At 42.6% G+C, this 16,187-nt stretch overlaps 1 protein-coding gene across 1 annotated transcript in view; it reads left to right on the plus strand.

The window, feature by feature from the left end:
• Positions 1-4,755: 4,755 nt before the first annotated feature.
• HEPHL1 (hephaestin like 1) overlaps positions 4,756-16,187 on the plus strand; it is a gene marked incomplete at its 5' end in the record, with an annotated part of 79,018 nt that continues 67,586 nt past the window's right edge. Inside the window, one exon of the mRNA XM_079101918.1 lies at positions 4,756-4,925. Within this exon, the coding sequence (XP_078958044.1) occupies positions 4,756-4,925 (170 nt within the window). The remainder of the gene's footprint in view (positions 4,926-16,187) is intronic.

The following is a 16,187-nucleotide window of genomic DNA, read 5'->3' on the forward strand; positions in this document are numbered from 1 at the left end:
TTTTATTTTTTGTGGTACTGGGAATGGAACTCAGGGCCTTGCGCTTGCAAGGCAAGCACTCTACCAGCTGAGCTATCTCCCCACCCCACAACATGCCTTTTAAATCTCCTGATCAAGATAAGAAGTGGCCCAAGCACCAGCCCTGGGCATGAAGATGAAGTATGGTTGGCTCTCAGACCTCAGCTTGGAGTTGAGGCATGAAGGAAAGATAGCATTGTGGGATCAGGGGTGAGGCCAAACCCCCAAGCAGTCAAAAAAAGGTTGAGTAAAGATAAAACTCTTGGCAAGAGCAAGAATACAGAGACTGGGGACCTGGGGCTAAGAAAAGGCCACTGAAGCAGCCCCAGAGTTCCAGATTCTTTTAGTAAAACTGTGAGACCTCAGGTGAGGTAGGAAACAGGTAGGACGGGCTGGTGAGACACTGTTTTCAAGGATTTTACCATTTGTAAGGGAGAGTAACATGTAAGTCATCAATAATATAAATAGAATGAGCCCGTGCCAAGTACAGGGGAAGGAGTAATTAACTGCTGAGGGACAGGAGGGAGGGTGTGGTGGGTGTGGCATTAACCAAGGAGAGAAAGAGCCTAGGAGGTTTTGGGAGGATGAAAAGGAATTTGGTGGAGGTGGAGGGTGGGGTGAGTGGAGGGGAGGGACGTAAAGTGGAGGGTGGGACGTAAAGTCGAGGAATGAAACAGACGGGTTTTGCGATGATGAGGGTTTATCTGAATGGTCGTGGTGGGGCAGTGCGCTGGGCTTAAGGAGCATTTGGCTCCTCCTTCAATGGACTATGCTTAAACAGTCTGAGCCCATATTTCTTTATAGAGAGTGGGTCCCACTGAATGGTTTGAAGCAGGCAACCATAGTCCCTGGTGCCTAGGCCACTGAGTGGCCTGTTGGAATGCTAACTTTGGAGATGCACACAACTTCTTTATCAGTTTTGGGGCACTGAGAAAAATCAACCAAACTTTCCGAATCTCAGCTTCTTCATCCATAAAATAGGTAGCTACAGGGTGTTGTAATAAATAAATGAGATAACACCTGTGTGAAAGTCATCAGAATCAGAATGGAGTCACTTTTGTTACCGCCCCTCTCCCCAAATAAATAAAGCCAGGAGACTAAGAAGGGAAGGCCCTCATGCATATTTATTTATCTGATAACAAGAGCTATCACAAGAGGCTCTGCCAGAACCATAACTTAGCAAAAGGCTTTCATGACCACAGAGAATACTTCTACATATACAACTATCTTGGATTAGTGCCACCCTTGTGATTAAGCCTTATAGACAAGAATATCATTTCAAAGATTTATATAATCCTCATTTTTGTCTTCAAGAGCGTATCCTTAATAGTAGAGCCCATGTTCAGCTTAGATTTTGTCCCGAGAACATATCCCAGAAAAAGACAAAAAGTGTCCCTTGCCTCAATCTTAAACTCCTACAGGATATGCTTATGAACTGTCATAGCATGCATATCCCAAATTTGCAAATCCTTGGCTATTTCTGATTACATCCATTTTGATCAGAAAGCCTCTCTCTGTATTTGTTATTTAGGTTGACACATATAAAGAAAGGACTTGGTACAGAAACTGCTACCAAACATGCAGTCACTGCATATCTGTAAGCATCTAGTATTCATGTGTTCATTCATTCAGTCACTCATACATGCATTATTTTACCAGTGTGTATGTGTTAAACGAGTGCTATAAGAGGCCTGTGTGTGTGGGAGGGCAGTCAAATAAACAGGTGGTGACTGTGTTCCGTGATAAGCACATGTGAAGGCATGCACAGCACTGATGGGAGAGCAGATAAAGGACACTTCCATTGCCATGATGATAATGATGGCTGGAAGGTGGACTAACTATCAAGGAGATGCCCCCTGACCCCAGAAGCCAGTCAGGATCAGCCTTGAGAGTGAACTAAGTCTACCCACACTTACTCTGAAGGCCATGAGGAGCCACTGAAGAACCTCAAGCACAGAGATACCTGGTTCTCTCTGCATTCAGGAAGGTCACTCTGGCTCCAGGGAGAGCAGTTAGGGAGCTGCAGGTCTTTGGGTGAGAAGTAACGAGGTACCCTCAAGAACTGGGGTCCTTCATAATGAGGTTTGAAAACCATGATCTATTGGAGAAAGGAAGTGAGAGGGTTGGGCTAATGGAATTTTATAGTTAGAATTTGGGATGTCAAGAATCTTTTAAGGAATATTTAATGCATGTCTCAAGAAATGCAAAGTCTCAAGATGAGTCAATCAATTTTGCCACTCATATTTTCAATTGTTCTTTAAAATGAAAAAGAGGCTAAGGTTACCCAGAATATTATTTATCTGATTTGGCTTCTTCCATTGAAAGCTTTATTTAAATGACCTGCATTACATTTTACAGAAATATAATTTGATCCAGGTTTATCTTTCTTTTTTATTAATGCACGATATCATATTACCATAGCTCAAACTGGGTGAGCATATTTAGTAAATTATGGAGTGTCTGTGTAGGACTGGACACCTCAAAGAGTAGGTCCTCCATATATGTTGAGTTTCTCTGCTTTATTTCTGTCCAGATGATATGGAAGATTTCAGTGGAATTGAAATTATTCGATAACACCATTATTCACAGGTTTCCTAATCCACTTCTAGACATTCCCAATCACATCTTGCATTGTCAATCACACCGTGTTTTCAGATGAATGCTATTGGAACACTGCATTCTCTGAGATCTCTCTTTGCTTTGCTCTTGGAGCATTCAGGTGATCTTTGAGTAGCACCTCTACTGTCTAGACAAGGGAATACACTAAGAAGGTTTTCCAGAGATCCCATTTAATTGTTTATAATAAACACTTTCCCTGACTCTTTTGCCCTTCAGTAACTAATTTCTCTTCTAAAAATGGGTTTAAATGCATTGATTTCATCTCCTGATTTTTTTCTACTTGTTGTATGTTCCTGCAGATCAAGTTTTGAGTCAGAAGTTAGGTTATCCCTCTCCAATGGTGTCATGATATGCCTTCAGTATCCTGAGTAGGAAATTTAACTCTTGTCTTTTTGATCTGTACAATTTATGCTTCTTGTTTCTCCTATCAAAAAGAATTTGGGTGGAATATATCCTCATGAAATTTTTGATAGGCCCAAAGTAGCCTGCTCTCCTGGATTGTAAATCAAAAGTTATTTGGTTTGAGATGTTTCCAGATTCCAAGTGCCCCTAATTTTCTACTGCTTTGGAGGCCACACTCAAAGATCACTATGTGAATTCCCTATAGTGGCTGTTAATGTGCAAAACTCACGTCAAGTTTCCAAACTCAAAGACTGAAAATAGATTTGAGTTAAAGGAAAATGTGCTATGGCAACTATTCTACCTTGACAGAAAAACAAATCAATAAAGCAAAGGCATTACAAGCCTGGCAATGAAATAGGGTATTGAGAGTATACTTTATTTAGAGATATTACTTCAAATCTGTGCTATGGAACATCTATAGGTTATCTACAGTTTAAAGAAAATGAACTCCCTTGCCTGAAACTGGTTGAAGGCATGGTGGATGGGACTTTGGGAAACAGAAATGAAAAGAAAGCAGAAGGTAGGAGGAAAGATAAGTCAACAGATCCACAGGATATGTGGTCTTCCTCCTAGAGGGTGTGGGTGGAGATGAGGACTTAAACATCCACTGAGCCCCACTTTGTGCTTAGGGACTGTGCTTAGTGTTTTGCAGGCATCATCTTTCAGATCTTAAGAATCCCTCGATCTCAGAGAGATTGTGATTCCTCAGTAACACAAAATCAGTAAGTGGTTGGGCTTAGAATCAAACCTGAGTCTGCCCAACCTTAAGGCCCATGAGATGTTTCCATCACTCTGTAGCTGCTGCCTCAAGAACAATCTGCCTGGGGATTGGACTGGCTCTTGCCCAAGGTTGAACCAGGTCTCTTTCAACACTGAGATTCTAGGTCACACATCAGAACACACGGAAGCATGGCACACCCTTCACCTCTTTACCCAAGGACCTGCTGGTGCATCTTGTCTTCGTGTGCCCGAGGGGTGCTCCTCCTCTATCATATTCACTCATCCTGAGAAAGGCAGCTCATTATTTGGGGATGGTGGCTTCTAAGATTTTGGCTGAACTGGGCAGTTAAGCCCCTGTGTTTTGCTGGTGGGGTTGGAGAGGATTTGGGGGATATGGTGCATGAGCTAATGTAGCAGTAGTGGGGTTTTATGGTGTTGTTATGAACTTTATGATGTGGCTTGATGGTTTCATGTAGCCTCATAAAACAAGCTGCAGGATGAATACAACACTCCTTCTGCCTTCCTGACAGAGATGAGATCTTCGTTAGTGTTCAGAATATTTCCTGATGCTCCTACTCAGGTCAACCCACTTTTCAGATTGTAATAAGGTTCTGTAATAGGTGTGAGGAAAAATAGAAGAGGTGGGGGGAAATCCACCAGCTCAAGTCATTACACTGCCATTCCTGTCAGAGATGAATGACTCATGTCAGAGTGGAGTACCAAAACTCACAGAAACGGGCTTGTTTAGCTTGGGCAGTAAATAAATAAGTCAGTTACACATTGCTTGGATGGCTGGCAAAAATATTGTCATCGTAACAACTCTCCTTTCATGCTCACTCTGCTTATACAGGTTATCAGCCTCTGTCCCAACTCCAAACTACCTCAGGAGGAGGAGCTGGGCCAGGTTCATTCCTCATTTATAACAAGCTCTGAGTGAAGGGGAGGGACCAACAGTGTTGCCTCCTGTGCAGGCTGCTGCCTGAGTTACATCCACCAATGCCTCGGGAGCAGCCGGCTGGCTGCATCCTTCTCCTCACATTCCTCGGTCTGTCTGGGCTGGTTGGTGCAGTTACCAGAACGTACCACATTGGGATTCTGGAAGAATACTGGAACTATGTACCCCAAGGAAAGAACGTTATTACGGACACAAGTTTTTCAGAAGACAAGTGAGTGAACTTGGGGTCCTCACAGACCTAGGTTTGGCCTCTTTTTGACTCTAGATGGGGAAAGGTATATTCCTTGGGTAGTTACGATTGAGACCAATAGAAGGGTTTCAATTTTGCTTGAAGAACCCTAGTATGGGTGGACTTTCAATTTGTATGAGAATTTCTTAGCTCCACATATTTGTTGAGCCATCTATTAACCTTGTCTGTGAAGAAACATACTCTACCAGGTGTTTTGAATAATAGCTTACTCTCTAAAAGGATAATTTTCACTAGCAACTTCTAGGGGGTTCAGAACTCAGCTTGTTTTAAAAAAAGGCAAACTTGGAATGAAAATCTGAGAATTTTCATGAATTCTTTAGTGTTAAAACAGATAGTGCTCTCTTAGATTTTATTTTTAGGGTAAAGCATCATAATTGGAAATAACTATGCTATAAGTCATTATGTTCAGGTTTTATTTTGCAATGTTTAAAATAGAGGGGAGTTACAATAGATATGACTGGTATTTGAGTCTACTTGGAAATGGCTTTTTCTCTGGTGAAAGATTTGGTCCATTCTGGATTCATTCATTCGAAGGGCAATAACCTATCTCAGAGCCTACGGTATAGCTGGAGGAGATAGTGCCGGAGTATTCTATGTCCCCAATTTTTAATTTTTGTCGAAAGTTCCCTTCCTTCCCCCTACCTGAAGATTCCAGTGTCTTAAATGTCTTATTTGTTTCATGGATCTCCCTCTGAGGTCACCTCCTGCCTCCAGAAATCAGCATGTACATTTTCAGGTTTGTGTTTCTCAGAACATCTTCTGAAATGAGCCAGAACCACTGTTGGTAATTGAATGCTTTCTTTTTTCTTGATAGGCAGAGCCCATTACATCGACATTCATATTCTGTTTCCTAAAGATGAGCTTAGTTGATAAGATTCAGGAACAGGATAGGTTCTGCCAATAAGACTCTAAGAGCAGGACCCCCCTCCTCTGGAGGAAAGAGCTAAGATCCAGTTGGCTTGGATACACGATGTCTGGTTTTTCTAACAACACAATGGTGACCTAGTCATGTACATTTATAAAAGAACAATGATGCTCCTGTCAACCAGGGTGCCAAGAGCTTTTCCTTGAACTTTGTACTAGGAAATTTATGTCTGTAGGGTTATTTCTGAAGAAAGCTCTGAGTCCTTTCAACCTCACATCTGCTGACCTTTGGTGGTGGTCGTCATTACTGAAATAAATGGATATGGCACCAAAAAGGTATCCTAACTGCCAGCAGCTATCTCTAAAAATAAAACTTGGCTTCCTCACAGAGGGGTCACTAGAAAATGGTCAGTGTGAGCAGCTATAGGACAGAAGAGTGTTTAAAATGTGTACATTAAGTGCAGCAAATTCAGTTGTCAAGCTAAATGTGATGTTGGGCTGTCTTTCCATACAATTGAGTAAAAAGCAAAGACATTGCACCTGTCTACAAAAATGCCCAAGTCAGTATTGATATTGTGGTGATTTGTTCTGACCCAGGAATTCCACTAGGGACTTTTAGTATACTACTGCTGGTAGGTGTTATTATTTCCATTTCACAAACCAGGAATGAAGGCTTTAAAGTTAAATACTTGCAGAATTTACTGAGAAAATGGACACACCAAACTCACAGTGCTTTGGTTCCAAAGTTTATATTTTTCTTGCCATGCAACCTGTTTCTTGGTAAAGGTGACCCTTTCCCACTTAATTAAACCCAGGTTTGAGGGAAGTCAGAGAGTCCAGTAGTGAGAACTTTCTAGAAAGTTCCAGTTCTCACCAAAGGCAAATTTAGCCTCATTTGTCACTCTTCCCTGAGAGTTGTTGAAAATGATTACTAACCATCTATGACCAAACCAGCTACTTGGGTTTATTTAAAATTCCAAAGCACTTAAAAGACTCATATGCTAGAATACTATTTTCACAAATCTGGGTACAGGAAGAACTGAGGGCTCTCTGTTGATCATTTCAACTATAAGATGGTGATTTAAAGAAAGTACATCAAAATGTATGAAAATTCTTGGTGTAAAAAAGAAAATAGCCATGATGTAAACAATTAGGTATTCTATTAGAATGAACTGGCTTCCCGATTGCTTTGTTTCCGTATGACTGGGTCTCTGTCTTTGGGAGCAGCTGGCATGCTAAGATGTCACACCTATAGTGTTGGAGTCCCCAGATGTCTCCTCTTGGAGTGCAGATGGCTAGCATTTTGTGTGGGGCTGACCGTTGACTCTTCAAGAGGGAGCCTTGGTGAGCACACGATACTTGCTGGATTTTATCAGTGGCTACACCACGGGGATTCCAGTCCTTGTGGCAGTTGGTTCAGGGCAGGTCCCTCGAAGGTATGGTTGTAGTAGACTGCTGACCTTGCTTGTAGACCACAGGATACACATGCCAGATTCATGTGAAGATGCCCTGAGGAGGGATTCACATGGAGTTCAGCAAGTGTACTACGTACTGTGCTACTTTCCCTGAAGCAGGAAGGAGCCATCTTGGATGATTCATCGTCCTCAGCTTCCTGTAGGTTGAGAAGACTGCTCTGTGGCAGTCTGCTGTTTTGGATATTCAAACTCAGACAAATGCTTGATACACAGAGGCCTCAGAGAGCCCCAGGTGCCCAGTATTCCACTGAGAGTGAAAAGACCCTGAAATCTGGATCTGGAGGTCGGCCTTCTTGTTCTGACTCGGCTCCTACTTGCCATGTCATCTTGAACATGTCACATTATCTCCACGAATATCACTTACCCTAATCTGTGTAACAAAGGAACTGAACTATAACCACTAAAATCATTCAAGAAGTGTAATTTCAAATGCAGTTCTGGAACTGAATGAAAAAAAATCTTGTCTAATTAGAAATATTTTTGCAATGTTGAATGAAAGGAAAATGATTTACAAATGTTCAGTCCCTAGGAATTGAAGTTGGAGAAAGCCTGGATTGATAGTGGTGATATGTGACAATTTTGGAAGTAGTCTGTATTTTTCATTTTTTTTTTTTCTGTCCTTTAAGACCCCGACCCCCCACCCTATCTGTACATAAAACTGTTCTGCAACTCTGAACTATTTCCTGACATGATTTTTTTTTAATCATGCACTTGGTCTTTATCATTTTTCTTATCTCTGTGTTACTCTCTAGTTGATGTATATCTCTTGCCTCTGCGGCTGGAGTAAAAACACTGTTGTGATAGGGAAGAATATTCAAATACATCAAATAACTTCCTTTGTCACTGACAGTATCCTGTGGAGGACAGAGCAAAAAGCCAGGCATTTGCAATCTCAAAGACTAATCATTTTATCAATTTAGTTGTTCTGATTGCTTTATATTTGAAAATAAGGGAGTGAGTGCCAGAATTTCAATGATGTCAAAACATCTGGAAACAAAATTTCACAGTATCAAGAGCCTAAGAAATTCTGATGCATAAATGTGAAATGGGAAATAAATCAAAATCATTCCACCAAGACACTGTACCAAAGAGATGGTGAAATTCCACTTTCCAACTTGGTACCTTTGCTTGATCTCAGGGTTCAAAAATATAATACAGACAGTAATAAGTAATATTTCTCAGAGAGTCAGGATTTTTGAGTTATATGCTATTTAGAAGTGTTTTTCTCCACCTAAATATCATCGTCCTCCTCCTCCTCACTGGGCTTAATGGGCATACCAGGTTCCTTTTGATTTGCCTAGGGATGGTGTCAGCATTTTGATCCACTCATGCCAGTCCTGCTCCGGCTCATAAAGTACTTAATTAGGGTGTGACTGTGCTTCAGTAGTAAAGCCTGGTCTTTAATGGGACCAGAGTGGGGTCACCTTAGTTAAAGCCAGTTTTCACCATAGATCTCATTAAGCAACCAGCACACACACATATTATTTTTCCCCCTGGTGAAATGCAGGGTTTCCACAGATTTGAGCTGCTGGGCAGGACTGGTCTTGCACATAAGTGAGGCTGACCACTGCTCAAACCCAGATTTGTAGGATCTGTTAGAGTTTACCTAACCATATCACCACATCAGCCCGGTTGGTGGGAAGTGCTTTTTTGAGTACTACCTAGGAGCAGTCCCTGTGAGGAATGTGAGAGACCCATATGTCTCTCTGAAAGAAGGGTCATTGAGGGAAGCAGATTAGTGATATAGAGTGACTTTTGTAATCTTTGAAGTGGAGGGGAGAATATCATCTGACTAGCCCTTAGTCTTGACAAATGGTGACTTTCAAATCTCAACTTCTATCTTACCAGCATCAAAATCATGTGTGAGTCTAATGCTGTGTGACTCTCTAGGAGTGCAGTCATGCCCTATATCAGTAAGCAATTGCCTTTAGCTGACAGTAGGGTACGAAATGTAGCAACTTAAACAAATTAGGATTTTGTATTTGCTTGATAAGAAGCCCAGAAGTTGGTAGCCTACAGCTGGTGGATAGATGGTATGATAGGGAGGGCACTAGGGACTTTTGATGTCTCTAACTCAACCATCTTAGCCTGTGGTTTCCTTCCTCAGAGATATTCATAACCACAAGATGGCTTTTGGTACTCCAGCCATCATATCTGTGTTTCAGGAAGAAAGAGAAGAAAAGGTAGGAGGGGTATAATTCTTGCTGTTACATCCCTTTAAAGGGCTTTTGTGGAAACCCTGCCCAACCAATTGAGCACGTAGCTCACTGGATACTCAGTACAAAGTGGGCTTGAAAATCAGCCTTTCAGTTCTGTAGCTATGTGTTTTCCTATCCAAAAAAAAAAAAAAAAGTGGGGGATTCAATTTTGTCACTAAGAATAAAGGGGAGGGGATTCAATTTTGTCACTAAGAATAAAGGGGAGAGCGTGAGCATTGCAAGGTGGTTCTAGCCTTCTCCCACTTTATTCATTCTCTCCTGTTTGCATCAGTCATAAGCATTCTCTTAGTCCCCCTCTTCCTTTTTTCACCCCCACATAGAAGGAGCCCAAGGCCTGGTTGGTAGGGCCAGTGTCGCAGAGTCCTTACTATGCTCCACACATTGTTCTAAAAACTTTACATGCTGTACAGAAGGTGTCAGATCTATCCCCTGTCAAGGGGACCAGGAGGTGGGAACAGGGAGGGCTTCCTCTGTCAAGTGTGGTCCAGCAGTAGTCTAGCAGAGACACCAAGGCAGCCCAGTTGACTGATGAATTCTGGAGCTCTGGCATCAATTGAGAAGTTAGAATTCTTGCTCTACTTTCTAGAAAAATGACCAAATCTCTCTTTGCCTCAGTTTTCTCATCAGTAAAATGGAAATAGTGATATACTAGGTACAAAAGCGTATCAGTTTCCTGTGGCTGCTGTAGCAAATGGCTAAAAACTGTGGCTTAAAATAATAACGATTTATAAAATAGTAACATTTTATTCTCTCCTGGTTTGGGATGCCAAAGTCTGAAATGAGTCTGAGCACACTCTCTGGAGGCTCTGAGCAAGAAGCCGTTCCTTGCCTCTTGTGGCTGCTGATGGTTTCCAGCATTCCTGGGCCGCTCCACTCTCATTCATTTTCATGTATAATTCATTTGCATCATAAATGCCAGCTCTCCCACCTCAGAGGGTTCTAGAGAGCAGAAGCTCTGTGGGAAAGAGACCCCCAAGTGGTCACTTTCCTGCTAAGAGAGCTTCATCAGAAAAAATCGTGACTGGCATGGACTGAGCACCAGGCTCCCAGGCGCTGGGTGTGTGCTGCACACCTCCTCTCACTTAATCCCCACCACGTGGCTACTGGTTCGCAGGTGGGTAACTGGAGTTCAGAGAAGGCAATTCACTTGCCCAGGTAGGAAACTGATATTCAGGCTCATTTCTCTTCACAACTCTTGATACAAGTTACCTGTGTTCAGAGGGGAGACGGTGGAAATGAAGGGCAAGAGTAAAGGACCCAAGGCTTAGGCAGTGCCAAGGAATCAGGATGAAAGAACTGTATAGGAGCACATCACCAGGATGACTTGGAAAATTATTAATCTAATTAGGGAAGGTGTGGCTGCACTGAGTTATACTGTGTAATCTCTATCTCCACCCTTTTTGCCAAGTGGCATTTGTCCCGGATCTGGTCCTGTTTCCTTCTCGGTGAGCACTGGCTCCTCTCAAGCTCAGACAACGCCGCCACTTGCCCTTGCTGTGACTGTTATGTCGTCACGCATTTGTCCTGACCACACCTCCTGCTGATGTTTCTTCCTTCCTGGCTTCTCTTCACCCCACATTCCCCAACCCCAGACATTCAGGCTCTTCCTAGTGCAGTTGGCAATTAACATATAAAACTGTGTGTTGCTATTTATTCTCCAATGCATGTCTTGATTTCCCAAACAAATGAGAAAAAGTCTCTTGAGTTCAGGGACTGAGATTAGTATATCTTGGCCCCAGTTTCTATTTCATGTCGATAGTAGGTGTTAACAGTTGCCCCATGGTGAGCAATGGGGAAAATAATCCCGTTGAAAGATATGGGGAAAGGGATTGCTGGTAAGGTGCGCACCTCTTATTATCTAGGAACTCCTCAGGGTCTAGCCTAGAAGTACATCTGCACTGTTGGGATGATTCCTACAGGCCAGTTCTTTCTGACACTGTTTCATCTCACCTGTTTTTGGAAGGTGTCTGCCATCATGGGGTTGCCCCTTGGCAGTGTCAGTGTGGTGGTAAATCCCCACCTGCCTTTAAGGCTGTTGCTAGTGTGAAACTTCCCCACTCCGGTGGATTTCTTCATAGCAGAAAATAGATCCCTCCTCAGTTTGAGTCAATGTGAGACTATAGGTTGGGGATGTTCCTGAGGGGTACTGATTATTCAGTGCCTCACTACAGGGCCTTCTGTGGCTACTGGGTAACAAAGTTCACCAGGGCAGGCATTCTAGGAGTATATGCTATTTGATTGGAGGTTGCTTCTTATGGATGGCTCTTTTGAGGTGACCCCTCTGTCTGTTTCTTGGACAAGGTTTGAATCTTCTAGAAGATGAAGCTTCTGACCTACTATTTCAAATGTACTAAGTGTTAGAGGTAGTTTGCTTGCATAGACACTAAAAAACTACTTTTTCTTTCTTTTGACCTCCAATTTTTTATTTTGTATTATTTTATTAGTTCTTTTCAGTTATATACAGCATTAGGATTCATTTGAACATAATTATAAAAGCATGGAATATAATTTGTTCTAATTCAGTCCCCAATACTTTCCCATTCCCTTCCCTCCTTCCTCCCTTGTTCCCTTTTCACTGCTCTACTATTTTTCTGTTTTTTCTTATAGTTTTTTTTTAATTAGTACCTTGTGGATGTATATGGTGATGAGATTCACTGTGGTGTATTCATATATGTCCATAGTAAAGTTAGTTGACCCCCCCCCACTTTCTTTTTCAATTTCATCAGTTTTTTAAAAATCAAATAGTTAACTATATTATTTGTTTTGTGCTAAGTACTCTAGAAATGTGATCTCCAAATTTGGATAAACACCAGAATTGTGTTAATCAGAATAGGTCGTTACACGGGAGAAACAAACAACCACCAAATCTCAGGGGTTTAACATCAGAAAGGTTTATGTCTTTCCCACCGGAGTTCACAGAGGGAACTGTCTGCCCTGGGCACCCAGAAGTCCTGGCAGCTTTGGTCCTCAGGCTTCACCATCTCAACAGGAGGCTTCCATGCAGCAGAGGCACAGAGGGTCTTGCAGTGACAGTTAAATGCCCTGACCCACTACCACTCACAGCCCATCTGCAGGGAACCTCATGGTTCCAACTAACTGCAAGGGCAGGATATTTGGATTCTCCTTCTGCTGGGAAGAAAGAAGGATCAGAACTAGCAAGCTCTGGACAGCTCTATGGCAAGAATCACTTGGTGAGCTTAGAAAATATACAGATGCTAAGTCTTGACACCAAGAAATCTGATTCACTGACCCTGAAATGGGGCCTAGAAACCGAAACATTTGGCAAATATTCCTAATGATTCTGATGCAGGTGGCACTTGGGTGGACATTTGGAGACAACTACTTTTGGGGCAACTATTGGCTGTTGGGGCGATAAGATTGGCACATCTCCAGGAATGTGCAAAACAAGTTGGTGTTTAACTCAGAGATAAAATATGTAGCATGTATAATAAGTGCTGTGGGAAGTCAGCGAGTACTTCACCTCCCTCAGATGCTCCATTTCACCTCTTGTTTGGGTGGCTTTGCCAGACAAGTCATGGTAACACTTGGAGGTGATAGAGAAAATTCTCAGACAGGGGTGGGTTCAGGACTTTTTAGTAGTTTAAAAGTGGCAGTATGTGTGTGAGGGTGTGATCATGCATATGCATGTGTGTTCACGCGTGTGTACGTGTGTGTGTACATGCTTGCACATATGATGGGAGAATAGGGTAGAGAAGCACAGACGGTCTTCCCTGCAGAGGGAAGCTGGAGGGATGAGGACCTATAAATAATCTCATTATAGCTTTTGATTCATCAGGCTGAGCCCAGACAGCTCAGCAGGGGTTCTGAGTCTAATACTTGCTCTGCCTGTCACTACCTTACTGGGTGGCCCAGTGTCACTCATAAAACTAGGCAACTCCACCCGCGCTGGTGCTAATTAGGCAACTTGTGGATGATTCATTTCTTCCTCTGCTTTTTCCTCCTCCTCTTCCTTCTGAACAACCTGTTCAATCAGGAGTTGTACTATCTGCTAGTTAACTAACAGAAGCCTAAAGAAAAAATAGTTTAAATCCATTGGAGATGTTTATTTCTTCCTCTCTCCCTCCTTCCTTCCTTCCTTCTTCCTTCCTTCCTTCCTTCCTTCCTTCCTTCCTTCCTTCCTTCCTTCCTTCCTTCCTTCCTTCCTTCCTTCCTTCCTTCCTTCCTTCCTTCCTTCCTTTCTTTCTTTCTTTCTTTCTTTCTTTCTTTCTTTCTTTCTTTCTTCTTTCTCTTTCTTTTTCTATCTCTTTCTCTCCCTCCTTCCTTCCTTCTTTCTTTCTTTCTTTCTTTTTTTCTTTCTTTCTATTTCTTTCTTTCTTTTACCTTTCCTTATACAAAAAAGATCCAAATGCTGGCAGTCACCAGGTCCCAGATTCCTTTTGGCTTCTCACTTGACTATCCCAAGGGTGTGAACCTCTTCCTCATAATCTCAAAATGGTTACTGGAGCTCTAGTCATCATGACTTCATTTCAGGTATGAATAAGAGTAAAAGTAAAGGACAAAAAGTGTCTCTGCCAGCTACTTCTGGAGAACTACCATTGACGATGTCTGCTTTTATCTCACTGGCTATATGTTGCATAACTATCCTAAGCAGCAAGTGAGACTGATAAATACAACAGACTATTATAAAGTCCCAGGATCAGGCACCCAGACATTTTGTTGTTGTTGTTGAATTCACATTCTCTTGTACATGGAGATGTAAGCCTCTGTTCATGGAGCAGAAGAGAGCCAGCTCTTGCTGCTGGGCAGACCCCATGTAGGGTCAGCCAAGAGAACCCAGAGTGTACACAGATGGGCTCCAGACTTCAGTCCCAAAGCTTGAGAGAGGGGACTTGGCCAACAGGAAGTTGGGCAGAGATTCTCTTCCCTCCAAGTGAGTGAGCAGGTGCCAGGCTTCCTGCTACAAAGGTCAATCTCCTGGAAGAGGAGTATCGACTCCAACAACACACCTTATGGAGGAGCTTGGTCTTGGAGGTTAGAGGCATACAAGAACAGTGGTTCCTTGGAGGCCAATCAGCCTGGCTCTTCTTTAAACAAAATGTGAGCTTTCTTTATTATTATTATGAAAGTGAGTACAAGGTGAATATCCTATATTATAATAGGATGAAAAAGAGTAAACTCATTCCTCCTCACTCTGCCTGTGGCCTTGGTCTGGTGACCCAGAGGCTACACTTTTATGGCTTCTTGGTCACCTTTCAGATGTTTTCTTTGCATATGCTTATAAATATGCTGCTTTAAATCCCACACAATTGGGTCATACTTCACATGCTATTCTGCAATTTGCTTTTTCCAAATCATGCTGTATTGGTGCCTATGTGGCATGAATATGCTATTATTTATTTACCCAGATACCAGTCGAAAAACATTTCTGTCTTGCCAAACTTTTGCTATCACAACCATTCTTTGTCCCTTTTCACATGATTCCTGTCTTGTTTTATTGTCCAGGCAGAAGCTGGGAGAGGGAGGATCTTCACAGCCTCTGTGAAGTCTGGTCTTGCAATTCGCTGGGTTGCCAACCTTCTCCAGGCACACACATCCTTGGCAACTCCATGAGGAGCCTGAGCCCATAGCTTCCCCCTTCATCCCAGGAACCCCCACAGTGACCACATCACGAGGAGGTCAGGGTTGATGCATGGCAAATAGCTGGGCAAATTAATAATCTGGCGCTCCAGCACCTTAAGTGATACAGGGCTCATGCAGCTGATATGTGCAAAAATACTTCTTCAACTCATCCTTCGAGGAGGAGAGACTCATAACTGTGGAAAGGAGAAGGTGGTGACAGCTTTCAAACTTCTTTGGATGCAGTAGAAAAGAGTCCACCTTACAGTCCACCCAACCCACCCTCCTTGGAAAAGGTTTTAGAGACCACCTGCTATTACTGGAGCACAATTCTTGGGTCTCTCTACCTACCTCCTAAACCTCACAGCAGGAGGCTAATCCACATCTTTTTTCTAATTCCATATGATACTCACCCTGAAAAAGTTCTAGAAGTTGTCATTTTCTCCGCCTTCAAAGTCATTTCCAGTGAATTTTATCCACCCCCTGTTTGATGCTTCTGGCTGCTTCACACTTTCATGTGGCTCAGTCGAGGACTCCTGAAGGTTCTCCAGCCTCTGAGACCAAGACCAGCTTTGTTAAAGAGGGTTTGTTGCTGGTGAGTTTGACTGGCCAGTGATCAGATCAGGTTGTCTGGAGCATGCTGGATGGTTTAGCTGGTTAGAGAGGAAGTGATGATCACTTTTTAGCTTGACTTTAAAACTGTGCTATGCTCTGTTTAAATGCTTTTCTTTTTAAATTTTTAAATTTTATAAGCTTCCATTTATAAATTACAAAAAGGCAAGGTGGCTGTAAGCCCTTCTTGCCAGTGGGTCCCTGGGAAGAAGTGAACAGTCTTTGGAGGGCAAGTCCAGCAGAGCCAGGCTTATAAGGGCATATGTTGGAGTTCTGAGACATATTCACCACATTTTTTCTGATAGCTACAAACTATACCCTAGAGACACGCATCACTAGATAAATGCCTTGAGTAGATTTGTTACAAGTGGGGCCTAGTAAATGAACATGGGGGGGAGATCCAAGATGGCAGAATAGAGGGTGACTGCATCTCCCATCGCCTCAGAACCGAGGATTCAAGAAGGGGAGGCAATGAA

This window comes from Sciurus vulgaris (assembly GCF_902686455.1).
Source record: "Sciurus vulgaris genome assembly, chromosome: 11".
NCBI lineage: Eukaryota > Metazoa > Chordata > Mammalia > Rodentia > Sciuridae > Sciurus > Sciurus vulgaris.